The sequence below is a fragment of the Anguilla anguilla genome, chromosome 3 (genome assembly GCF_013347855.1).
Source record: "Anguilla anguilla isolate fAngAng1 chromosome 3, fAngAng1.pri, whole genome shotgun sequence".
NCBI lineage: Eukaryota > Metazoa > Chordata > Actinopteri > Anguilliformes > Anguillidae > Anguilla > Anguilla anguilla.
The window spans coordinates 21,084,285-21,110,870 of record NC_049203.1 but is presented as its reverse complement, the minus strand read 5'-3'; the positions used below and the strand labels follow the sequence as shown (position 1 = coordinate 21,110,870).

The 26,586-nt window shown below is 39.8% G+C and overlaps 1 protein-coding gene and 1 long non-coding RNA gene across 4 annotated transcripts; one reads left to right on the top strand and one right to left on the bottom strand.

Moving 5' to 3' along the window:
* Positions 1 to 741: 741 nt before the first annotated feature.
* On the top strand, positions 742 to 3,876 carry LOC118223128. The gene is made up of 8 exons (XR_004764404.1): positions 742 to 847; positions 1,265 to 1,315; positions 1,770 to 1,853; positions 2,186 to 2,341; positions 2,636 to 2,752; positions 2,852 to 3,014; positions 3,224 to 3,323; positions 3,724 to 3,876. It is a non-coding gene; the product is annotated as an uncharacterized LOC118223128 (long non-coding RNA).
* A 4,207-nt stretch (positions 3,877 to 8,083) lies between these two features.
* Positions 8,084 to 26,193, bottom strand: parp14rs3 (poly(ADP-ribose) polymerase family member 14-related sequence 3). 3 transcript variants are annotated; one of them, XM_035409297.1, is made up of 26 exons: positions 25,804 to 26,193; positions 24,741 to 24,931; positions 24,136 to 24,160; positions 23,301 to 23,462; positions 20,512 to 20,760; positions 19,954 to 20,187; positions 17,672 to 19,770; positions 17,459 to 17,567; positions 17,238 to 17,342; positions 16,867 to 16,929; positions 16,491 to 16,667; positions 15,936 to 16,120; positions 15,204 to 15,267; positions 14,708 to 14,812; positions 14,487 to 14,549; positions 14,170 to 14,346; positions 13,258 to 13,442; positions 12,963 to 13,020; positions 12,741 to 12,860; positions 12,273 to 12,335; positions 11,972 to 12,148; positions 11,691 to 11,879; positions 10,461 to 11,108; positions 10,064 to 10,227; positions 9,404 to 9,578; positions 8,084 to 8,919 (listed from the first exon to the last, which is right to left on the bottom strand). In XM_035409297.1, the coding sequence occupies exons 1-26, from the start codon at positions 25,973 to 25,975 to the stop codon at positions 8,624 to 8,626; spliced, it is 6,255 nt and encodes a 2,084-aa protein (XP_035265188.1). In that variant the 5' UTR covers positions 25,976 to 26,193; the 3' UTR covers positions 8,084 to 8,623. The 3 variants fall into 3 exon arrangements, with proteins under 3 accessions (XP_035265188.1, XP_035265189.1, XP_035265190.1); XM_035409298.1 differs by having other exon boundaries at positions 25,779 to 25,895; XM_035409299.1 differs by lacking the exon at positions 19,954 to 20,187 and having other exon boundaries at positions 25,804 to 26,192.
* Between the last annotated feature and the right edge of the window lie 393 nt (positions 26,194 to 26,586).

Genomic DNA, 26,586 nt, shown 5'->3' with positions numbered 1-26,586 from the left:
CTGAATGCGACAGTGATGTACGTGCGTCATACTGACAGGTCTCTGTTTACTCACACGAAGAATGAGCACAGTGACTACCTAATGCTGATTGGTTGAGCACTTTTTCATTTTTAAAACAATATGACTGACAGAATTCCAGCTCAATCGGCATATTTATGAAAACGTCTAATAACGTATGTCCAACATGTTAAATCGGATATTTGCAAAATATAAATAAATAAATAAATAAATAAATAAATAAACCGGCCTTTGTAGAACTTTATTTGTAAAACAATATATGGGCTACAACATTCTTATCAAATATTATTTGCTTCATCCCGATGTTATTCATGTATCCTGAAGTGCAACTTAAGTTTTAAATCGTTTTCATATTCATTATTACTACCTTTGGTTGTAAAAAGTAAACTATGACCAAAGTTTTCACGATTTCACCAGTTCAGTTTTACTTAGCTTACTACTTTCACTTGCGCAATGAAATTCGTGCAGTTGTACTAAGGCTTAAACACAAACATTACCTGCTTCCTCTGGGTAAACGAACATTCCTCTTGGTAATTCCTTATTTCCGAAACCTCTCCTCCAGATTTTCTTTTATTTCTAGAATGCAATTCCAACTTAGGTTTCACAGAAGCAAAATCATCGGGAAGACCGACTAAAATAAATATATTTTCTTCAATGTAGACAACAGAGTTGTATAAATGTAAACATTTTACTGAGCAGTCCGAAGCAGTATCATATTATGCCCGATGCAGTCTGAATTGAAAGTAAAACTAATGCTAAACAAATAAAGCCTACCTGTTTCTGAGGAAGAGCAACAATGGACTGGGGTTCCCATTGGCTAAATGTTCAGGTAGGTAAGTTTACCTTGCAAATTAACCATAGGCTACGTAGTTTGAGTTCGCTTTCGCATTACCTTTTGATTTCTCAGTAAGAAAACAAAATAAAACAAAAAAGCAAGTTTAGCTGAATACCAGAGTAGCCTAGCCTACGACAATAATCGCCTGTTTATGACAGCAGATAGGCGGTTCATTCAAGTTAAAGAATAACTTCGTAATGAGGGATCTCGCTTAGAAGTCCGTATTATTGGTCTTTTTTACCGAAATAAAAAGCAACACCGTAAAACATAATACAACATATATCACATGGATGTAAACTATTCTAATATATATAGTCTACACATTTTTTAACGATGGGGTATATATATATTCTTTATTTATTTATCTATTTTAATCGTTAATGTTTCTAATATGGCCCTTACTTTCCTCAGGTTTAATCCACAATGGATTCCGGTGAAGATTAATTGCCAAGGAAAGAAGCAGTAAGTCTAAAAGGCTATAATTGACTATTATGCCAGTTTCAGATGATTGTTGTATTGTGAAGTATTGTAAATGAGGTTGAATTCATATTTAGAGGAACAGAGTCACAAACTGGAATTTTGGGCCCCGCATCTCACATTGGGACCAACCACCCCAGGCCACACTCATCCCTGCACAATTAAAGCACAATTAATTTTGAGGGCCCCTGTCAGTCAGGACTCTGGGAAATGTCCTAACTCCTCCCCCAAATGGCACTTCTGTAGAGGGACAATAAGGTTAACACCATGTATTTTATGAAATCTAATCTAACATATTTGTATGTCATTTAAATGTAATATAAAATGTTACTATCCATCTCCTGGCTAATAACTTTCAAAATAATGAGAATAAGTTACATTTAAACAATCAAACAAGTTAAGTATCTATCGTTCTCTATGACTCACACTTTTTTTCAAGATTAAGCCGCACCACGATGATCGCTCCTCCCCTGAAGAACGTAAGCAGCTTTTTGAAGCACTGGCGGAACTGGAGAAATGGAAGGTAAGGTGAAAGATCAAACTATTCTCTGAGCAATGATAATTAGAATGAACTTATCTTAAAATAGTCTTTACAACAATCAGTCAACATGGAATTTCTTTACCCTGGTCTTGGGAACACATACTGTTTTTTATTAATAGTCTCAGAAAGTTCATTTGGATTTACCAAATACATAACAGTTGAATTAAATCTCCTTTATAGGCAGATTCAATGCACTTGGTATAGCCAATCATCTAGCATGTCCTACTAACATGCATACATTTTATTTAAAGAACTGATACCTGACTTTTCTTTCCACTGATCCATATTGAAATTTTTGTTTTTGTTTGATTCAGAGGAAAGTCGAAGATGCGGACAACAAGAAATCAAAGCTGACATTTGAAAAACTGGACTCTGAAGATGCTAAAAAACAGGCCCAGAAGGAAATGCTAGAGCTAACTGTGCAGCAACAAAAGAGAGAAGACACTTTGGAAATGAAGAAAGGGCAAGAGGTGGATGCAGCAACACTCCCCCCACCCCACTGGGACTGGAGCACACACACAGTGCCAAGACGCCTGTCATTCCCTACTTCACACAAAACCAGGCCTAGCCATCTGTTCTTCACAAGATACAGGGTGGGTGGTTATTCTTCCCTGTCAGACAACATTCCATGTGCAACACATGGAGTAAAACTAAAATGTTAAACAACTACTGTACTTTCCTAGTATTTCACTATCTCACTGTGCTACTAGACTCATTTCTTGATCTGTTAAAAATGTTCTTTTCCACTTAACGGTACTTTTCAGGGCAATATTTTGGATTTGGAGAAAAGCACCAGAGCACTGTCGAACCACCTGAAGAAACGTGAAGCAGTCTTGAAGAAGAAAAGGGCAGAGTGTGCCGCGCTCCAGCAAAATCTCAAAGTACGAGGTCAGCTCTGGGGAAGTCTGAGAAAAAGACCTGAAGGATACAGGTATGGTAGCCTTCAGTACACGTGATGGATTTGCCACGTATTTCCCCAGATTAAGGCTGAAATCCCAGAGAAGAAGGTGGTGTTTACTGGGGTGGAAAAGGAGACAGGGGAGGAGAACTATGAGAACACTGTGAGCAAGTTCTTCATCACCCAGAGACCCACGTTTCTCCTGAAAGGTTGCCAGGCCCTCATCACCTTTGAGGGAGAGGAAGGTAGAGGCCGCAGTATCTTTTTATTTTACCCGTTTGCTGGTTTGCCTGTTTGTTGTATGCTCCTGATCCTGGATCAGCCTTTCCGATCCTATGTCTGGTACTGATCCTCAAACTACTCACTATGTTAAAAACTAAGCAGTCAGCAGTTAAGTAAGCAGTTAATTAAGCAGTTTAAAAAAATATTTTTAATATGGGTTGCTGTTTTCCAGTGGCTGAAAAAAAATTCTCAAAAACCTGACTGCCCAGTGATGTTTGGCACCAAGAAGATAAAGGTGACACCCCGGCCTGTGACCCTGGAGCCCTCTTGAGGTTAGGAGCCAAATCTGCAATTTGTACAGAGGTTGGGAAATAGAGATTGGAAGGATTTTTGTTGAGATCTCAACTAGCAGTTGACTTTTCATTAAATAAAGCTTGGGTCCCATGTTCTCCTCTGTCTGCTGTCCTCAAGCGACAGCTAAAATGTATCACAAGTAAAACAAAGTTGCGTGGGATTAATGACAGTAGAACCGCTGGTCTTTAAAAAGCTATTGGTCACTTTCTGATTGATGAACGGTTTCCTCATAGTGACGGTCCCTTTGTTTTACCACTAGAAGGTCTGGTAAGTCATCATTCAATAAATACACAAAACTAAGTGCAGTTCCTGGGCTGTGGCCTCTCTGTTATCCAGCCTTGCTTTCCGTGCAACAAGGGTCTATTTTCGGTCCCACAGATACACATGGAGGTCTCGAAGAAGAAGATGTGTTTTTCGGAGGCTCCTCCCATCTTACCAGAAGAACACGAGGGACTGGCTGGAAGCTTGCTTTTCTAAACCTAGCAGAGGAGGAGGGGAGGTGGTGGATGTGTCCTATGACAAGAAAAAAAGATTGGGACAAGTCGCTTTTCTCAACACCGGAGGTCAGTGCATTCTAGAACTGTTTGAGCTATTATGATGGTTGCGTTTTTATTATAACTCACAGCAACATGTTTTCAACAATTACATTTTTTTAAATAAATCATTTAGTAAGGAATTGTTATGAAAACTGAATGAAGCTTGCTTGCTGACACTGGCTTTGTTCATATTTATTTTTCAGGTGCATTGAATTTAAATTTGAATTGCTCTAATGAATAGTGAAGGGGGTACAATATTAATACTTTTAAGACTTTTTTCTTTTAGTTGCAGATAATTTGACCATCAAGAAGAAATACTGCCTTGATGCCAATCGTAAGATTGCTGTCAGCACTTTTCCGACTATGGAATACAAGCTGAAAAAAATTCAGGTGAGGCAGTAAACCCTGGGTCTTATTCTGGCGTCCATCACAAGTACATATTTGCCTATTTAGCATTTACCTGTTGGTTGAGTCAGTACTTAACAAGCAAAACCTGTTATGAAGGGCTTGGCTGTTGTAGTCTGTATTAGTATCTGTTTGCTGTTAGTGTTTATTTTATGTTTCTGTAAGTTTATTATTTTTCACATCCTCCGTCCCAGTATTTCATTCTCCTGGTCACTTGTCTCCCCAGTGCCGTCTCTGTGTCTGTGTTCCCTGAGCTTCTTCACTCTCCTGTATTTGCGTGATTTCACTATTTGGGTGGTTCCGGGTTTTCGTGGTTTCCCCCCTTCTTTCCAGTCTCGTTTTACTTACTTCCTGCTTATATCTAGTTTTACTAATTTCTACTAATCCTTACTAACTTATAGAGTGTAAAGTACTAACCTCATTAATATACTAACATGTTAATATTACTAATGGATTAACAAACACTAGTTTTGTGTTTTTGATAGTTTAAATCACGATACTAATACATTAACCATTCTCCCCTTTTCCATGCTGTGCTGTAGCTCCGCCCCTTTTCTTTCTAGTCTGCCCTAACGCTGAGTTCTGCAATTGCCTGCACCTGTCTCTTGCTCTAACTGCACCTCTCTCTCTCTGCAGGTGTTTTATCTGCTAAACCCAGGCCGTCTGTTATCATTGTTGTCTATGTGATTCCAGTCTGTGTTTTGTCAGTCCCCTGTCATTTAATTAGTTATCCTAATGTTCTTCACCTGGATGTTGTTTGTTACTCCGCCCTCACTCACGTAACCCCTCCTTGATTGTTACCTTCCCCAGTGTATAAATGTCAGTCTTTTCCACCAGCTCCCTGTCAGAATGTTGATTGTATTCACTGTGCTGATGTTTTGTAAGCCTTTGTTTATCGAGATTCCTGAGACGCCGTTTCCGTACGACTTCGCGTTTGCCTGCCCCTTTTGTTTGATTGCTTTCTGGTTTGACCTTCACTTTGTTTTGACTTCTTTTGCCTGTTCCTTTGTACCTTTGCCTATCTGATCTCCTGGTTTTAGATTTTTTGCCCGTTTACCACTATTCTTTTGGATACTCTGATTTAACTGGCTTTGAACTTTGGACTGAATAAAGACAACGTTTTTTGGATTTCCCTGGTCTGCGTTTGGGTCCTTGCACAGAACATAACGTTGGCCTTTTTGAAAGACTCATTTAGGTATGACCTAATTTGTGCATAATTTTACTGACTGCTCAAATGTTTATACGGGAGGCCAGAAGTGGCTAGTAGCGTACCGCGTGTGGGCTTGACCACCTGTAGCTGATTCCAGACTTTCTGTGGGGTGACCAAGCGGACGGTCCTGCTGGAGGGGATTGAGGATATCCTGGATGACGAAGACCAGCAGGACGTCCGGGAAATTCATTTCTGTAAACAAACTATGGGGGAGAGGTGGAGAGCATCAAGTACCTCTCCAAAGGGAAAGCAGCGCAAGCATACTTCACTGAGGACACCACTTGGAAGTCCTTGATTGATTCTCCAGTCTTAAACCTGGGGAATAAAAGGTAGGGAACGCAAATGAAACCACACATGATTGCTGACCAAGTTACTCTCCTCTTACCTTGTGGCATACCAGGGTTTGAGACTAATTCAAGGATAAGCCTTTGAGTTCTGATACAACAGTTGATAAAATGAGGATCTTTTCGTTCTTTTGGGAGCCAGATATTGTATTTGTGTTATACAGATAGTCTGGCCCTTACTGCTGCCAGTCCAGTGCTTATTCAATTGGTTTATCTACTTTTTTGTAGTCTCTCAAATGATTGTTCAAAACATGTCAATTTACTCAGAAAATTTAGATGTAAGAAACAATGCTTTACAAAACGAGATCTTTCACACTGCGCATAAAACACCTATCTGGTATTGTTTATGGAAAACTGTTCAGTTGTACAATATATTAAAGCACATTTAGATTGACAAATATGCTGAAAATGTTTTGCTTGTGAAAAAAGGTCAGTTTGGGAAATGCTTATTGATGCATCACAAATAATGTTACATGAAAAAAATGACTAAAATGCGGATCCACTGGTATGAGCGTTGTCATGCCAGCAAATGTTTCATAAGGATTGTAAGAAAGAGGAAGTCGACTCAATTACCCTAAAGTGCATAGTGTCAGACGGGCCAACTGATGGTGAGACTCCTGACCAATCTACTGTTGTCAAGTCCGTACATGCATGGCAGAATGAATTGATGAATCGTGTAATAAAGTAAAAAATCTAAGACACACTTAAGGAATTGCGAATGGAAACGCACGCTCAGTAGAGTTGATCTACCGCTCCCCCCGTCCTCCTCCCCCACCCAAACCATTAGAGGAAATGTAGACAAAGGATAAAGGGAGCTATCCCTGATGAACCGGCATGCAAGATTCTGAGATGTGTTTGAAAGGAATTGTGGGTTGCGAAAAGTAAACTCCATGCCAACCAAACAACAATTAGATAAAAACAGGAATAACTGTTGGGTTGGATATCCTGTCGGAGGGGGTCAGATATCATACGTTTGGGAACTTTCTGTGTGAGGGCAGAGAAACTGAAGTGAGGTGAAAGCACTGAACCAGAGAAGGCCAGGTAATTGTCATTATTGTGGGAAACCTTGGCATTGAAGTTAAGAGTGTAGGAAGAAACACAGAGAATGAAAAAGGTGCAAACAAGGGGGAGAGAATCAGAATCATCAGGATCAGTCTCACCCGCACTCCTTAACAAATAAATCAGCTGAAGAGGGCTTCCGCAGGTTTTCAGTTTTCATCAGAGAAGTATTGACCTAGAGACCATGATGGTTTATACATTGGGATGGCAGGTATGCCATTCAGCCAAGTTACGCCTTGGTGGGGAATGCTCCATACCTATAATCCCCCCACTAGGGGGAGAGGTAAATGCATAGTGTTTATCTTAATCACCTCTTTCCTATGCATAGTTTGCTTGTGATGACTGTGAATACAGCTCCCTTTTGAGAAATATGGAGGCACTGTGATCCATCTGACAGATTATTTTACTGGTTTTAGGTCTGCTAAGATGGCTCAGGGGGGATAGTCTGAGGTTTGAGTCGGTCTATGCAGCGTGTGCCCGTGCTTGTCTGAGTCCTGAATCTGTAATAGATTCCCGCAACTCAACGGCGAGAATACAGTTCCGTCTCCCCGACGGCTCATCCTTCACTAACCAGTTACCTGTGTCTGTTCCGTTGCCTGTGTCTGGTCTGTTACCTTTGTCTGTTCCGTTACCTGTGTCTGGGATAAGATTAGTGTTCTCCCCACTTAATCACACAAGAGCAACTCTGATGAATCAGTATTCAAAGACCAACTGAATCTTCTGAACGACTCTGATCCTGTTTTCAGTGCAGTCTTCCACAGTTCAGGTATGGAGTGATGCAATTGGCTAGATGCACAAATGTTAGCTTATGAAAGGATTGCCTAAAGTTCCCAGTACTTCACTTACTGAAGCCAGGTGTTTTATAACGAAGAAATGCCATTAACTATAGAAACTAACAAATCAATGTCTCCAGTCTTCCCAAATGCAGAAGGTAGAAAGACCAGAGTAAATTATCTTCTGTGTTTTGCCAAACTCAGAGGACCTTCATTAATAGCAATCCAGTTCGAATGGACCGTGCAGTAATATAATTATATATGGAAACTGCCTTGGTTTTTGGCAGCCGGTAATCAGATTTGAACTGGCTGCTTGCAGTCTCCTTATTTTCCTTGCTGAAGTTTAATCAGAAGAGTAAACAGAGGAACTTCATACATTGTTAATCCCATACAAATAGACCAGACAGTACATCTTTCAAAATAATTTAATTTTATTTCCACCAACTGTAAAACAAATCCAACTGAAATAGGGCTGTTCAGCAACAGATTCTCTTGGAGCAGCTGAAGTTGGAACTTTGGAAAAACCTCATGAACACTCATGTCACTCATGACAGGACACATATTCATGTGCCGATACCACTGTTTGTACATCTGAATAGCAGACATTATACATTTTTTAATAAAGATATTCCAACGTGGTCCATTTTACTTTTGCACTCTATTCCATACATTCAGTCTTTAACAATCTGAAGGGAACTGACAGCAGAAGGAGTAAGTTATACTATAATTAAAATATATTTGATACTCCGTTTTGTTTTTGGATTTAAAAGTTTTCGAAGACCCTTGATTTTACAAATATTACACAATTTGTTGTATTCTAATCAAATTTCTTAAAATGCTAGTGATCATATTTACATGTTATAAGAAAATACAAAATATTAATTAAGGCTGTTTAAAGCACAGATTGGCTCGTTAGTGGATTCCCCCCCCCCCCCCCCCCCCCCATCCACACTACACTGTCTTGAATGTGATGAGGTATTCAGGGTAGGCCCCTGAGTCGGAGAAAATAACAAAAATGAAGGGGTTCTGGAGGTTGTTCACGGCACAGTCGTGCAGGCCCGCCTGGAGGTTGTTGGGGTCCACTGGAGACGGCTCCCTCATGCCCTGCAGTCCGAGGCAGGGCTTCCCCGTCAGTACGCGGGCTCTGTACATGTACTTGTGGCCGTTCTCATCAGGATTGGAGTACTTGTCATCGCAAGAGTAGTACGCCTCCTTGGCAAAGTAAGTTCCGCTTCCAAATGCTGTTGCTGAAAACACCCAGAAACATTTTTGAGTGTTGAGTGTGTAATACAAATTTAAACATCCATCTTCCTCACATGCTTTTTCCATAGTTTAAAAGCATATGTCAAGTCTGGGGTACCTGTGCTCTGTTACGTAATTTGCTTCCAATAACATTTAATATGGATGTATAAATGTAATTCAAATATTTTTTTAATTTTAAGTACATTTGAAGATGGATGTGGGAAAACCCCTGTGGAAATGTCTAATCTGTATTTAACTAGTTTACAGTCCTATAGACCTGTTTTACTGATAGTTACGTTCAGCAAGTTCATGTGCTTTCCTGGGTCTATAATTAATTGAAAAACCATACATTTATTTCCATTTTAATTAAAATGTTATGGCCTGAAATATATTATTTAAATGCATGCACAACACTTTAACCTGTATACAGCAAGCATAGCAAAAAAAACTACATTGGCCAGAAAGTGAAATTGTTTTTCTGGTTGGTACCGTTTCTGCCACAGAAGCTGCGGTTGAAGCCGTTCTTGTTGATCTTCTGGCAGATGTCCTTGGTAGTTCCATGGTACAGGAACTGCTCGTTATTGTTTTTCGGATATTTTTTATCCAATGCCTGTTTGCTTACTGTGTACCTCCTCCACTGCTCCTGGTGCTGGATTCTCTGGATCTAAAGGGGTTTCACAGTAGATAATTGTCATTGGATCATTATTATTATAATAATTATTTTTGTATGTCCATTGCCACCTGCCCCTTCCTCAATAATAACTGTTCCTTTCAATAATCCACTATCTTTGGCCTCTTGGCAGATTTTATTCTGATCCCTCTTTACAGAAAACCTCAAACTGAACCTGTGATTACTTATAAAGCTTTCAATGCTTTACTTTCATATTATGTGTGTAGTTTGCTAGAGGTTGGAGCTGTTCTTACTTTTTTGGAATTTAGATTAGGGGACTGGGCTTGTAATTTACAGTAAAGGTTGTGTTCAATTTCCAGCTAGAGTGCAGTCATTGTACTTTTGAGCAAGGTACTTAACCTGAATTGCGTAAGTAAATTTCCAGGTATATAAATAGATTGTATGCAAAAAGAATGTAAGCCATTAAATGGAACTGGATTACAGCACCTTCTGCTGAAAGTTAATGTGATGTAATGTACCTGGACCACTTCGATGTTTTTGCCGTTTTTCTGTGCAAACACCTGGCAGGATTGCACAAATTCTTTGCAAATTTTCTGATATTCATTTGATTTTTCAGAGAGCACAATGATGTCCAGATCTTTTCCATCCATCTTGGTCCATGTAGGTGGTGTCGTAATGATAGCTGAAAAATATTCATGTATGATTCATTGTATAATAATATTAATTCTGATAAGCAAATTAATTTTTTTCAGTTCTGATTATAAAGAACACACAGATTTTGTACTTTGATAAGGAACACAGTTGATTTCTATTCAGGGGAAGTACTCATGCCACAACATGCTACTTTGTCAAATCATTTAGACAGTAAACTAGTTTGAATTGTCAGGCAGTAAGCTCATCAAGAAATTTACTAACCTGTTTCACAGTCGGACAGAGGAGTCCTCTTGATTCTAGTGATTTGTCCTCTGCTGTCCGTTTGCTGCATCTTCTCAAAATCCACCGTGAAGCTGTCCTTTTGGTGTTGGTAAATGTATAACTTGTCCTTCCTGTGGAAAGCCAGCTCCAGATTGTAGTTCAATCGCTGCTTCAGGCTTATCCAGGTGTCTTTCCTGCCCACCTCCCAGCGGACGGTCTGCCATATCCTGCTCTCCTCCCGCTCCTGGTCCTCTCTCTCCTGGGCTCTCTTCAGGGAGATCTGCATTTTCAGGATGACCAAAAGGACATCGTCCCTCTTCCCCGACACCGTCAGCTTGTTTTGGAGCATGGTGATGCGGACCTGGTGCCTCTGGCTCGCTTCAATGATATCTTGCTTCTCCTTTTCTGTAAGGTGGTGGAGGTTCTTGTCTACCACGTCTTCGCTGGTGCACTCCTCGGAAACCAAATCATCAAGGCACTTCTTCACCTGGGCCAGGTTTGCCACAGAAACTCCGTAAACCTCAGCCACCATCACAGGGAAAGTAATTCTAGCACTTCCCAGGCTCAGGGTCGGAATGTTGGAGTTGGTTTTGGAAGAGCTGGAGTTTGAGGACGTGGAACTGGGTCTACTACGTGCCGCCATTGCCGCTGTTATCATGGAATTAAATTAATATAATTAGACAGCTACCCTAATCTACTGCTCTAATCCAGAGCAACTTTAAAAACTACAATGAAATTCAGTACAAGAGCTTCTGCTTTTTAAGGGTTAGGGAAGTAAGTAAGGATTATGGACATTTTCATTATAAATGCATGATAGGTAGCTGTCTAGTCCTAATGCTCTCTGAAGAAATGGGTCTTTAATTAGTCTATCACTCAATTTACTTAAAAATCCAGATATGCTGTATGCTATTATTCACTTCATTAACTGCGTCACACTGTTCTGTCCAGCTACAACAGTGGATTGACTATGACATAACGATACAGCATTTTTTTCAACCATTAAATTGCTGTTAATGTTCAAGGCATGTTACCTGGTGTTCAAGGTATACATCAGTTGCCCTCATGAAGTCCACCCAGGCTTTGGGTTTTCGCAAACAAAATTGGACTACGTTAGGAACCAAACTGAAATCTCCCTTCCTCATGTTTATTAACTGCTTAATTCCAAAGGGACAAATGTATTAGTAACACTCAAGGTCTATTCTACAGTAGTTTGTGCAGTTTGGGGCATACCTGCTATCCCAAGCTTGGGGGTGACCCTCTTGAACTTCTTCATGACATGTTCAAAGTCGGACATCATCTTTGGCTGAAATATGACAATGTGAACCGTGGTGATGGATGGTTTTGGTTTGTCCAACACAAAGTTGCTGATGGCATCGATCATGGCGTTAGCCACCTGAGATGCAGACAAATTTCCGGCTCCTATAAAAAAGGAGAGACGGCGTGAGGCCTCCAGCCAAACATGGCACTGTGTGCATTCTTCACTAGTGGCTTTCATGGACTGGCATACATACCTGTCCCCAGTGCTGGGAAGCTGACAGACTGAGCTTTGATCCTGTCGCAAGTTTCTAAACCTTTGTACATGGAATTGGTGATGGCTCTCTCCATTGTCTGCCCAACCATATGGACAATGTGCTTGGATTTTAGATTACCTGGTTTGGTCACCACAACTCCATCACTTGGCTGTGTCCCTGGGCAACAAAATAAAAGCAACTGTTTTTTTCTCTGAAAATCAATGCCATCATACCATCTACTCCCAGAAAACCAGGAAGTCTCATCAACCTGTGGGTAATGGAGTTACAGCTGGTGTCATACCTAGAGCTCTGCATTCATCCAGTACTGTCTGTCCAGCTGCTTTGAGAATGGCCCCAGACACACCTGTCGAAGATAATGCAAAGGTCAGCTAATCAAATGCCTATTTCACGATCCTGGGAACATAACACAAATATGCTGGTAATGGGTGTTTTCAGCTCAATAATCAGTCAATAATATGTTTCTCTACCCTTCTGATCATGTTGTTTAACAAGTTTATATGGATTCATATCAAGTTAAAATTTATTTTTCAAAGGATCAACTGAGGCTGTTGTCTTAGAATTGCATTCCTTGAAGATTCAACTCAATACGGGTTTTAGTTTGTTACAAGCCATGCCTTAATTACTACATGGGAGCCATGTGATTGGACGTGAATTTAAAGCACCTGTGTACTATGGACTGGAAGTTCAACAAGATCAGAAGAGGGTTTCTGGGCTGCTGCATATGCCAGAGTATAAGCAGAGGGCTCACCTGAGTTCAAATCAAGGTTGGTGTTGGTGCTGTTTACAATGACATCTGTTGTCTCCTTGGTGATGTCGCCACAGAGGGCTTTGACTTTCATCGGTCCCATGATTATCTCAATGCTTCCTTCTGGGCAAATGAAAGTAAAGGTGGTCATAAGACCTTACAAAAACATTTGAAGGAAATGAAATCATGCCAATTATGAAAGTTCGCTAATGCAGGAACTAATACCATAGTCATCTTCTTCCACATCGTTATCTTCATCCTCATCTTCATCACAAGAATTATACTGGAAGAAATGTGACACATTTATTGAATCATTAACCTCAATAATTATTGATGAATGAAAATGCTAAAACTAGAATTGTAGTTTGGACAACATTACTAAGATGATAATGACAATAAGTTGGATAATGATTAATCACTATTGCCCTATCTTCATAGTAACACTTTATTTGCTCTGGCTTAGCATATCTGTACAGCAGCAAGCTTAGACAGCCAAGTGAATTTTCCTCTCATGCTTTACATTTTTCCATACCAGCCCAGGTCTTGACCACTGCTTCAGCCCCTGCAGAAACTCCTGGAGGATTTTGTCCTCCTTGACTACGATGTAAATCAGCTTGAGAACAGTGGAGATATGCTGCGATAAATGATTGTGGAACCCTTGAAGCATGGCAGCAATGACATCTGCAGCATTCAGCTGTCCACCACCTACAATATGACGTTACAGGATCAAACACAATCATTTTAATGGATAAAACTAATCCAGGCCCATTTTTTATATAAGGACACAAACTCTAAATCTGGAGTTTCCTGGATCCAATATGACTTACTGAGTTATGGTTTTAGTCTCTCAGAATGTGCCTAAATTCATTTGATACTACCATTTTCTGAGAATTTTCTTATGTATTTTTGTATCAGTGGTAGTCAGGTTCGTTATTTGAGTAGTTGGACATCTGTGGTGATGACAGGTGGCATTGACGCATGTAGTTAAGTGTTTATGGTCCTAGCAGTCATTATGTGAATTCATTATCTGGAGGCGTTCTTGAGTGTCTATGATGGCGGCTCATTTTAGGTGTGTGGTTAGATATCCATTATGGTACAATTAGTGATGTGGCTGTAAACGTTGAAATATATGGAGACAGCAGCCATCACACCATCTACAAAGACAGCATTTGTAATGCAGATATTGAACATGGGCAGCTATGCCGGTAGCACAAATAAACTGAATGGCTATCAGTGGTTGCAGCATTCATAATTAAAAGATGTACATGGATATCTACGGTAGCAGCATTTATAGTGGGAGTGTATACTTAAAATATCAATGGTAGTAGCACACAGTGTGAATGTACATGGTTATATTTAGTGGCAGCATTTGTGAAGTGACTGTAATCATAGAATTCTGCGGTGATAGCATTTTTGTAGGTGTTCTACTCACCTGTGCCAATAGCAGGGAAGGACAAGGTGGTGATGCTGTTTTTCTCGCACTGTTCCAGAACCTTCTCCACCTGTGCGGTTGCGGCAGGTATGGAGCGGGGTCCCACCATGTGAATGATAAAATCACAGTGTAGCGCCCCGCCACTCGTTACCACGACGCCGTCATCCTGCTGGGGCCCTTTAAATACAAACACATGAACAAAATTAAACGCCGCACATACTGATCAAGATAGTTTTAGGTTATGCAAAACACCAAAAGTCGCATCACACAGATTTTTTGTGCACCCGGTTACTGAAACTGATGTTCCTGAAACTCACCAAACATTTTGCACTCCTGCTCAACCGAGCTTCCTGCTGCTCTGAATATAGCTCCCGAAACTCCTAAAGGCAACATAAGATCATCAAGTAGGAAGGCCGATCATACAAGAACCGAGAGACATTTGGTAATTTTATTCTTGATAAAACAACGGGGTGACTGCAAGCTTAAACAGGCAGCATACACTTTCATTTAAAATAAACCAAATCTAAGAGGGACTCACCTCCTTTCAGGTTCAGCTCATTGTTGGTTGTGTTGACGATCCCTCTGACAGTTTCTGTGGTGATGTCACCTTTCTTCACCTCTATTCTGATACCATGGATCTTAACTTGGGGAGGTTTATTATAGTTGTAAGAGCACACCGAACACAAAAGGAAGAAAACAACAAACGCGTTGTCAATACACATTACAATACATCAGGATTTAAGAGGTGTAGTAATAGTACTGGGGCGCGTCCTCTTTTATTCGTAAATGAAATGATTAAATTCAAGCTGGAGCTTTTAAAATCTAATTTCTTCCCACATAATACACAAAATGCCAGGGAAGTGCCTCTGTCACTGTGATGACTAAAGACACACAGTCAAACTATGGCTATTTTTGAGTCACCCTCACTACAATCACCGTAACAATAGGAAAGGTTTTATTAGCAGAGTCCAGTCAGTCGTTGCTATGTGTATCTATGGCGATGATGCCGTACTTTAATAGCGTGTTCAACAAACCTTGATTGGCAGGGAGCTGCCTTGACCTGGACTGAATGCTTGGCAAGTGGATCACACTGACTGCCTAGAAAAAGACAGAACATCCAATCAAAACAAAACTGTAGATAATGTGACCCAATACACAGAAAGCATGCACAAAAGCTACTGTTTGGAAAGGAAAAGGCTATTTTTGGACAATTAATTATAAGATTGAACACATACATATGAACTCAGCCTATTTTCTTTTATTTTGCATAATTAACACATATACAAGAGGTCAATGGCTGAATATTCTCATGCCTTACTTCAGAAATTAAAAAGGTATATCTTTACAATAACTTCACATTAGATATGAAATGATACAATGTCTAGGTAACCGGTATGATACAATTAGCTGGCAAACCACCATTATGTTTTTCATTTTTGGTCACTTTTATCACTGCTGATATACTGCTATGGGATATTCAGTGATTAGGTTTATCATTGTTAATCAAGTAAAATACATAAAACCTGGAGTGATTGGTCCAAATGTTAAATGTGGTTACATTTGGGCTCTTTTACTCCCAGCTCAGTAGCTGCCACTGGTGTGTTTCAATGAACTACGTTTGTGGACTTCTATCAACCCAAACCCAGATCTTTCCTTAACTTTTGTTGTCTACATCAGCAACTGTGAATTAGTGGTCAAAATATGTGTGACATAGGATGATTAAATAGAAGACCAGCAAAATATTACATTAATATGAAAATATTAACCTCTGTTCCCTGCTGAGACTGCTGGTTCTGCTCTGCAAAGTAACGGCGGAAAGAGTCGAAAACCTTCTGTTCAAAGGCCACTATGAATATGAATTTGATGTTTGTGGAAGTGCTCTGAGACAAATGGTTCTGCAGCCCCTTGAGAATTGCCTCGATGGATTCTTCTGGCTTAATGCTGCCTCTTCCTGTGACACAAAGCAGCACAAATCACTTTCACATAGTGCTTTGTTGTTCATTCATTAATAGAGTTTTATTTGAACTGAAATACTAATAAAATACTAAAAACCCAGATATGAATACTTAAGTCATGTAGACCATAATGAATAACTGACCACTGGCATGAAAAAATAGTTTGACAAAAAAAAAACACAGCATTCTCATGCTAGTAATTGTAGTGGGCAGGGGTTTTGGTAATCTGTTGTATAAAAGTGGTCAGTAATTGTGGTGTGTGCTGTGTAGATGTGGGCAGTAATTGTGGCCTGTGCTGTGTAGACATGGACAGTAGTTGTGGTCTGTGCTGCGTAGAAGTAGGTACTGGTTGTGATGTGGTCTTACCTGTCCCAATGGCTGGAATGGACACAGATGTGGTGCTCTTGCTCTCACAGAGCTGCAGGACCCTCTCTGTGGATGTGGTGATGCCAGCTGTGGTAGTCGGCCCCACCATCTGAATGATGTGCTTGCATTTCAAGTTGCCTCCTCCGGTGACAACCACCCCATCTCCTTTCTGGGTGCCTGAACAAACAGGACACAGTCTGAACACTGACCCTGAACTAAAGTTGCTTTATTTATAAAAAAGCACTGGAAGGACATCCACTGGATGACCATTACGTGGACTACTAAATAGCAGAAATAGGGATGCAAGCAGAATATCTTTCTCAGTCAGAATAATATACATTCAATTTTATGTTTATTTGTGATGTAAGAATCTTACCCAGTTTGGCACATTCATCTTGAACAGATTTCCCCGCTGCTTTCAGAATTGCTCCAGAGACACCTAAGAAACAAAGAAGGGAAAAAAATCACTTCCCACTATAATGAGACAAATACATGGTGATTAAATATTACCTATGTATCATTTACAAATGACGGTTTACAGCACCAATCGAGTGGCTCAGCATCATGTGACTATATGGCTAATTAATTTAACAGAATAACAAGCATCCCAAAATGAAGGGCTTGTGTGTTCTATATCAGTAGGAACAAAGGTCTAGCTGGTGTCAAAATATGTCTTATCTAAGCAAATTATGTTCCTGTCATTATAATATGTTCTGATGATTTCAAGATGCACATACAGAACCTTACCAGTGTCTAGATTCAGACTGCTATTGGTAGAATTCACAATGGCATCCACTGCCTCTTTGGTGATGTCTCCTTTTTTCAGAATTACTGTAACGCCACCAATAACCACTGTAATTATTGACAACAGGAGAAACATATAAAAGCAAGTGAGATCACAGAATAGAAACTCCATCTCTTGACCTGTGCAATAGTTGATTACTGTCAATTGTACAATTAAATATCACCTTTGAGGTCTTCATCTGGTTTAAGTAAACGAGGCGGAGGAGCTACTTCCTTTGATTTATTTGCAGGAGGAGCAGATAACACGTCTGTTGAATCTGGACTTTGGTATCCCTGTTAAACAAATTGGAGACAACAGAATACAAATGAAGACAAATTAGTCCTAGTTGATGCATTCTGTATGTGTGTAATGAATCTGTACACGTGATGCCACGCACCATTTCCTTCAGGATAGTGTGAAATTCCTCTACCGTCTTGGCATCTGAGTCAATGATGAATATTTCCCTCAGGTTTGGAGTGGTGTGTTGAAGACTGCTGCAGAACTCTGAGATTTCTTTCTCAATGACTTTAAAGCTTTCTCTGACAGGGAAACCAAAAGCGCCACACCCCAGGGCCGGCATTACCATAGAGACACATTGCTTCTTATCTGCATTCTCGAGGCTCCTTTGGACAGCTGATGCCAAGCACCTTGTCTCCAGCAATCTGCTGTCCACAGTTTGGCTGGTCTTACCCCAAGTGGGTATCATGGCATAGAAGAGGGCCTTGGCAGGAAGATTTCCTGGGCTAGCTTCAACCACGTCCCCAGCAACCAAAGCTTGGCTCTCCTTTAACAGCTTGTCACTAGAATCTTTAATCTGAGGCCCCCCGACCTGTAGAATTTGCTGGGCGACAGGATTATCAAATGACAGGTTTCCACCCAATGGGCAAATGACAGCCTCAGCTGTTTGCTGGGATAGTTCACCCTGAGCTATGGTTAAAGTGAGGTGGGTTCCCATTTTAAACCTGCAGGCCAGGTGAGAGCTGGTCTGGCTTGCTTGTTCAACAGTCAGATACAGCTTACAGGCAAACTCTTTGGCCCTGGCCTTAAGAGCATCTTGATGTTTCTCCAACACTTTTGACACCCCGGCATCAGAATATATGTGTTTCTCATGCACAATGTGTGAAATCTTCTTCTCAACAGCAGCCACAGCCTCCTTGATCTTGTCATTGGCTGCGGTGACTTTCAGGCAAGGAGTCGCCTGTGTCCGTGATGACAAAATGGTCACATCCAGGGCTTTGATTTCAGGAGCCTCAGACAGCTTCAAGCAATCAGCAACATATTCAACCTGTCTCAGTGACTTCAGCAAGATGTCTTCTGTCACAGGCATTTTGTTATTCAAATATCCTCTCAGTTTCCTAGCAACATCTGTTACCACATTCTGGAACCCACACACTGCAATCTGCACATCAGAATGTGAGATCTTCACATTCTGTGCATTATTGCTGGATTCTACCTCTTGCATTAGTCCACTGTAGAAGAGTCTCCAGTGTTCTTCCTGGGTGACTTTTCCTTGATCGGGAGTAAGGTTGATCACATCTTCCATAAGCACCTCCTTTATTTTTTCTCTCGCTTTCTCACCATCTTGCAGCTTCTCTGCAAGAATCTGAATGGAATCACCACAGGAGAAGACTGTAGCGGAAATGTGAGTTAAGTGATTGCGCTCAAATTTTTTGAGGTCCAGGGACTGCAAAAACTTAGTGAGATTGGGTGACAGATGCAAAGTTTGGATGGATAAATTATCTTTGGTGTTTTTGATGATTCTCTCTGCTGCATTTACCTTCTCTTCGAAGCCCTTGAGGTGAAAAGTCAAGTTTGCTTCATCTTTCAGGTGTTCAACTCCTTCAAGTTTTTCAGACACTAAGTTCCACACAAAACCAAGCTCTTCCTTACTGTCCACAGGGATCTTCCTTTCCACAGTGTTTTTTTCAACATCCAGCTCTTCTTTTGCTTTGATCAACAAAAGTTGAATTTCACCTTGAAGCTTCTTCACATCGTTCTGTTGCCCCAACAACACAATGGTGTTCTTATCTCTCTCATAAGAGACTCTGGCAGTTTTGAGATTTAGACTGAGGCATTTGTTCTTGATTCTCTCCCACGCCTCTTTAGTTGACCGCAACATGACTATGCTGTATTTCTCCAGCAGTGCCTCAACTGCTTTCTTAGTCTTTCTCTCCCAGGTATGAGCTAAGCGGTGTAGCAGCAATGAATCTCTGTCCACTGCCATCTCCAACACCAGCTCAGGGGACTCTGGGTCACCTTTAAAGGAGATGCTGGTGTAGTGCTCCTTTAGTGTGCTCTCGAAGTCTTCTATGCACTCCTCATCATTTTGTATGTATTTGAGGAACAAAGCATCCACAGGAATGGAGATTTTAGGAGGAAAAGGTGGTGTAGTGGTGGTCTCTCCAGTTAAGGCTTGCTTCAGGCAGGAGTAGAACAACAAAGCACACAGGCTGACTCCACAAATAGTGTGCTTCTCTTTGGCAACTCTGTGCGCAACTGTCAAATTGGAAAAGAAGATACAATGTAACACATCTTGTTCTGTCTTGCACATGTTGTTCAAAAGTACTCATTACATACTCACAGTAGTGATGACAATTTAGCATGAGATTAATTAGTGGACACAGAACATGTGTGTATCAAAGATGGACCATGACCTGAGGAGAATGTATGATAACATACCGTGAAAATCTTCAAACACTAGAAGCACACTCTTTGCATTTTTGACCCAATTCAGGCATTTGACTTGTCCTCCATTGCTTTTTGTGCTAGAAAAATAATCCCTGAGTTCCTTTTCTGAGATGTTCTCCATATTTCCTTTCACCAGCACAGAGTTTGTGTACTCCAGACGACTAGCGGAGATATCCATGCTCTGAAGTTTTTTTGTGGAGCATTTCTTCAAAAAAGCCTCAACATCTAAATCATGGGGTTGACAATTTGAGCAAGAAATTAGCAACAAAACTATCGAGCCTATCAGTGCACTGTATTTCTGTAGACACAGGCAAGCCTTTATAGCCTCAGTCTGCATTACAATAGCTTTATCTTGTTTGTTTATCATCAAGTGATGGTGCTGGTTTCCTAGTCAGATCTCGCTTGTAAAAGAGATACGTCACCTGGTTAAATAAATAAAAAAATAAGTGACTATCATGTTCCAGATTCAGATTGCAGTTTAGCCTCGCATGCTAATGACTAATGCTTGGGCCACTGTCCCATGCTTTATCTTTGGTAATGCAGACCCACCTATATCCTGTTTGAAGGTGACTGCGATTCTCTGCCCGTCATTGAGGACCTCCCAGGAATGCTCGGCCCCTCTGCTGCAGCTCTTGATGAAGACGGACAGGTGGCTGCACTTGCAGTCTTCACTGAAGCCACTCAGAATGAACCTGTGGGGATCAAGTCTCTCCTCTGCCTCTCTCTCATCATACAGCTGCAAGGACATCAAGGAACCCTCCAGGACATGATCCTTCTTAGCCAGGATATTCTCCAAATCTGAGATGCAGAGCATGAAAAGCAGAGTTCTGTTAACATTTAATGGGCCCAACTGACAATTTAGCTATAAACAAAATAATACAGATGTATAATTTTGTATTAATTATGAGGATAAGGCAAAATGCTTTGCACCATTTAAGTATATTATATCATGAATATCAGGCCATCTGGAGGTTGCTGGCCCACAGGATCCTCGACTGGATGCCATGCCAGACAGTTCATACATAATCTGTCTCCAATAGGATCAACATATACATCCACAGATACCCTTATACAGTGGGCTCCAGAATTATTGGCACCCTTGATAAAAATGCTTAAAAAAATGCTAAAGTAAAAAATAATACAGTTATTGACATGAGCTTTATTTTCCAACACGTGTATACTAGTGTGCTTGATTAATGATTCATTGGAATCAACCAAAGTCTTACATTTTTTTAATTAAAAAAATATTTCCCCAAAAAACAAGTTCCACTATTTTTGGCACCCCTGGTTTAATACTTTGTGGAAATTCCCCTGGCAAAGATGACAGCCATGAGTCTTTTCCTATAATTTGTGAAAAGGTTAAAGAACACATTTGGAGGGATTTTTGACCATTGCTCCGTGTAGAACTTTTCAGAATCATTGATATCTTTGGGTTTGCATTCATGGACCCCCACTCTTCAGTTCAGACCACAGGTTTTCGATGGAATTTAAGTCTGGAGACTGAGATGGCCATTGGAAAACATGGATGTTGATTTCACTTAAGCATTTCTGTTTAGATTTTGATGTATGCTTGGAATCATTGTCCTGCTGGACAATCTACCTATGACTAAGTCCTAGCTTCTTAGCAGAGACAACCAAATTTTCAGCCAGAATTTTCTGGTACTTTGTTGAATTCATTGTGCCATTGATCTAAAATAGTGTCCCAGGACCACTGCCAGCAAAACATCTCCAAAATATCAATGACCCACCTCCAAATTTGACCGTAGGTCTGACGTGCTTCTCGTGTATGCATTCCTCTTTTGCCACCAAACATGTAGATAGTGTGTATGGCCAAAACGTTCAATTTTGGTCTCATCTGACAATAGCACTCTCTTACAGTCATAATTGCAATGAGGTTTGGCAAGCTCCAGATTCTTGGTTTTGTTCATTGTGCTCAGTAAGGGCTGTCTTCGTGCCACCCCTCCAAAAAGTTAGTTGGTATGGAGGTGCCATTTTATGTCTTTTTTTTAGAGCTGTTGACGGCAAGAACAAGCCAATCTCTGCAATTCTTAAACAGTGATCCTTGGGTTATTAACGGCCTCCCTCACCATCTTCCTCACTGTCCGTGGGGACACCATGCACTTGCTTCCTCTTCCTGGCAAATTTACAACCATTCCACATGTTTTACACCTTTTTATTATTGCCCTTACAGTGCTAAGTGGTATGTTTAACCATTTATGTCTTTTTTGTACTCATTACCAGACTTGTGATGGTAAATTACCATCAGTCTCTTCTGAATTGACAGTTATTTGGCTTTTCCCATGCTGATGGATGACAAAGGGATTTTGTATGCTTGTTACCTCATTTGTATTCTCTAGTGAAACTGAAAGTGATGGAATGACACAATATAGTTCCTTTAGACTGAGATGAACTAAATTAAGTTAAATTGTATTGCCAATTTCATTTTCTTTGATTTTACTTACAATTATTGTTACGGGTGCCGTTGTTGCCGTTCTCGTTGTGTTAGTGTTAATCAGTTTAACCTTCAGGGTCCAAGTTGAACTATGCGGTTGTTCCCTGCACTTCGACCGGTACTTCTCTCTAGGGGTTTCGTCATACTTGTTCCTGGTTATGGTTATACACTTTGTTGTACGTCGCTCTGGATAAGAGCGTCTGCCAAATGCCTGTAATGTAATGTAATGTAATGGGTGCCAATAATTGTGGCACCTATGGTTTTCAGAAAAAAATTGATTACTTAATAAAAAAAAAACATTGACGCATGAGAGTAAATATACTGAAATAAAAGTATATAGTTTTTTATGTTTGAACATAACATATAGATTGTTATCTGTGTCATTTATTATATGCAGCCTTTTTTCTGCATTTTCATTCAGGGTGCCAATAATTCTGGAGCCCACTGTAGTTTGAGAAACATAAGACAAGGACATTTTAAATCTTAAATTTTTGTCTGCCATACACTGTGCAATGCAAACACACATTCTGTCATATGTGAATAAGCAGAGGAAGCAGAACAGAATTTACCATATTTTTCATTCTAATCTCTTTGGGAAATTTGTTTTAACTTGACTCTTAACACACTGTTGTGTCACATGCTTTCCACAGAGATCCGATCAGCCAAATGAAAGGTACGCAATCAGAAGGGGAGACTAAATAAAAACTACAGTTTTGGTCTGTAGCAAGTGGGCTTCTAATAAATCCCTTATGCTGCTTTGGGAAATGGAAAAGAGAAACGTGAACACAAATGATGGCTGCATGCCCCTTAGCACACATCTTCGTTCCCTCTTAAGCTCTTAGTTTTCTTTTAAGACCTCAGTTTGCCAACTTAAAAAACATCTTACCAGAACGACTGGTCAGCTTGAGAATCCATTGATTATCTCCATGTCTACAGATACCAATGTCATCAGTAAATTGCTCAAAGTACAACTGAAGGATCTCCTCTTTGATTGGACAATCACTGCTCACAAGCAGTGATAGCACCTTTTCACCATCTTGCTGCAAGCCTGGAAAAAAAATTAATGCATTTGCCTTGAGGTATGCCTGTGCAGCTCTAAAATATTCATATTAATTAGGAAGTTCTTCTATTAGAAAGGAAACCTTGAAACGATGTGGGGTTGGACATACAAGCATTTTTAAGAGCTTTGCTAAATCCCACACAAAAAAACTTTAACTGGAATTTAAAATAAGTATCACCAACTTCCTCCTGTAGTTAGACCTACAGGTTTAATGATAATGATGATAACATACTTGACAGCATAGTCATCATAATTATATTACATAAAGAACATTTCTCATAAACAGCCCATGTGGTACATTCCTTCCTAATGACTGTTACACAGTGCTGCATAGATAAAGGAAACAACAGTCTTATTTTATCTTGTGTGTCATTTTTTTTATGGTGTAAGAAATCAGCTGTAAAGCTAACCTGTGGAATAATTTCCAGGTGTACTTTTTGTGTTATATAAAAAAAAATCAATTCTTAAAGCAAACATGATAATAAAAATACATATGTAAAACTAGATAAATGCACCAGAAATATTCTCAGTAACAATAAAAGGACTATAATAAAATAAGATGTCTGTCAAATGACAGTAAGAAATCGGTATGGATAACACCTATTCTTGAGACTTATTACCATTGTCATAAGCTGATGTAAATAGAGACATTTTAACTTACCTTCTTGGTGAAATGGTCCTGGCTCCTACATATTTGATTAAAAGGGTAAATACAATGTAAATTAATACAATTTGTTGTAATATGCAGTAAGCAAACCAGTGTTTAGTCATTTAACATTAAATCAGTGTGGCCTCTGCCACACCACACTAAGGTTTCCATGGCTATGGGGCAAATATTAAAACACTCTAATTAAAGATAGACTCCAAATAAAGCAACATTAAATTCCAAACTGCATTTATCGTTCTACACTTTTGTTCCTATCCAGAATTCTTTTCGGTATTGTGTCTTACCAAATGTATCCATGTCAATTCCAATTCATTGCCTTCTTTTACTTTTTACATTGCCATAAAATCATTTTCTCAACCTTAGAGTAAGTCAGAACCATTAAAATTGGTATCATATTTGGACATTATTAAGACAACAACATTAAGTTGTTGCTCTGACTTAAAAAAAAAAAACTATTTGATTGTTCATGCTTTCAGAAATGTGAAGGGGTCCTGGCTTCTAAAGTTGTGTTTATTTCAGAGGGACAGCTTCGTACTTTAAACAGCAAAATCTTCGCATTTCTAGTCAATATTGTACATTGCCATTTCCAAGATATTTACCGCTTCTGTATAGCTTGCAGATTTCCCAGAGCCAATCTCTTTCTCAAGGCGTGGTTTGGGCAACGACACTGGCTTTATTATCTTCACATGTGCGATGTTATCCGCTTCTAGTGACCTCACTTGAAGTTCCACCACGCCCAAGGCCTTGAAATCAACCTTGTGCGGTCCCTTTTCCAACACTCTTTGTGAGGCTGAGAAAAAGACAGTAGATATGGTAAATCCGTTCTCCACCGGGCTGTTAAAGATTTGGGTATAGGACCCAATTTTACATGTCGACTGATGTAAAAATAATAATAATGTAATACTGAGGTAAGATAGGTCTCTGTTTCCTCACACGACAGGAATGAGAACAGTTGTTACACCGAAATCTATGACCGCAGAGGCCGCTGTTGCACACTTTCTGCATCCGTGTTGTCGAGAACGGGCATGAAGAAGAGCGTTTACGTAGACGGCATAAACTACTCCTAAACATTGGATTGCATCGCTCTCTGTCCAGTGCATGTACTCGCTGGTTGTTATTGCTTCCTATGGAGAAAGAGGCAACGTTGGTAGATCATACTAACCACCCCAGGCATAGTATATGTCAGTAGAAAGTAAATAAAATAAATTAAGTTAAAAAATGTTTTAGAAACAACTGTTTTATTTTTTATTACTACTAGGCCTACATTTCATGAAATTAACTATAAACTGTTTCTAAAAATGTGTATTTGTGCCTGCATGCACAGTGTGACATTTAGTGATTTAGTCATCCGCGGTCACAGATTTAGGTGTAACACCGATCTTTGTAGAACATTTTCGCTTTCATTCTGTAGTAGCCTAGTTGCGACAATTAGGCTGGGAACTGTCAATTTGATCCGACAACACTGTACAACAATCTTATCAAATATTATTTCCTTCATCCGATGTTATTCGTGTAGTCTGAAGTGCAACATAAGTTTTAAATGGTTTTCATATCACACATTCACTACCTGTGGCTGTAAAAAGTTAACTGTCACAAGAGTTTGAGGTTTTCACGATTTAGTTTCACCTAATACTTACACAAAGGCTTAAGCACAAACATTACCTTCATCCTCTAGGTAAACGAGCAATGCCTTTCTCGTGTCATTGGGGTAATTTCTTATTTCCGAAACCTCTCCTCCAGATTTTCTTTTATTTCTAAAATGCAGTTCCAACTTGGGTTTCACGGAAGCAAAATCTTCGGGAAGACCGACTAAAAGCAATATATTTTCTTCCATGTAGACAACGGATTTGTATAAGTGTAAACAATTTACTGGGCAGTCGAAAGCAGTATATGCCCGAAGCAGTCTTAATTGAAAGTTAAACCAATGCAAAACAAATAAAGACTACCTGTTTCTTAAGCAGAACAACAAAGCGACTTCCCATTGGCTAAATGTTCGGGTAGACTACTTAAGATATTCAGTAGGTCGAGTCGCATCTCCTTCATACCAGGAACTGTTGACAATTAACCGTACGTAGTGTGATTTAGCTTTCACTTTTACTTTTTGATTTTTCGGCAGGAAAACAAAATAATAATAAAAAAAATAAACCAGCTAAAAGCAGTAGCTATACAAGGACTGAGTGCAGGCCACTTTGTAAAGCGAAATATAGGAAAAAATGAAGGCTACAACCTGGATAACACCAGAGTAGCCTACAATGATAATCGCCTGTCAAAGACAACAGGTATAATTGAGGCTAAAAGTTTACATACATGGCTAAAGATATTCAAACTCAGCTTTTCACAACTCAGCACATTTCATGTTACCATACATTTCTTTTGGCAAGTCAATTAGGGCATCTACTTTGTTCACAGCAGAAGTCATTTTAAAACAATCGATTAGAGACAGAT

What these genes read in the sequence shown, in the direction of transcription:
- parp14rs3 (XM_035409297.1), bottom strand. Translation starts at nt 25,975, where the DNA reads ATGGAAGAAAATATATTGCTTTTAGTCGGTCTTCCCGAAGATTTTGCT. An exon ending in CTGCAAGCTATACAGAAGCG is followed by an intron (nt 24,161 to 24,740) that starts GTAAATATCTTG and finishes TCAAATATGTAG; the next exon opens with GAGCCAGGACCATTTCACCA. An exon ending in CCCCAAGCTTGGGATAGCAG is followed by an intron (nt 11,109 to 11,690) that starts GTATGCCCCAAA and finishes CCATGATAACAG; the next exon opens with CGGCAATGGCGGCACGTAGT.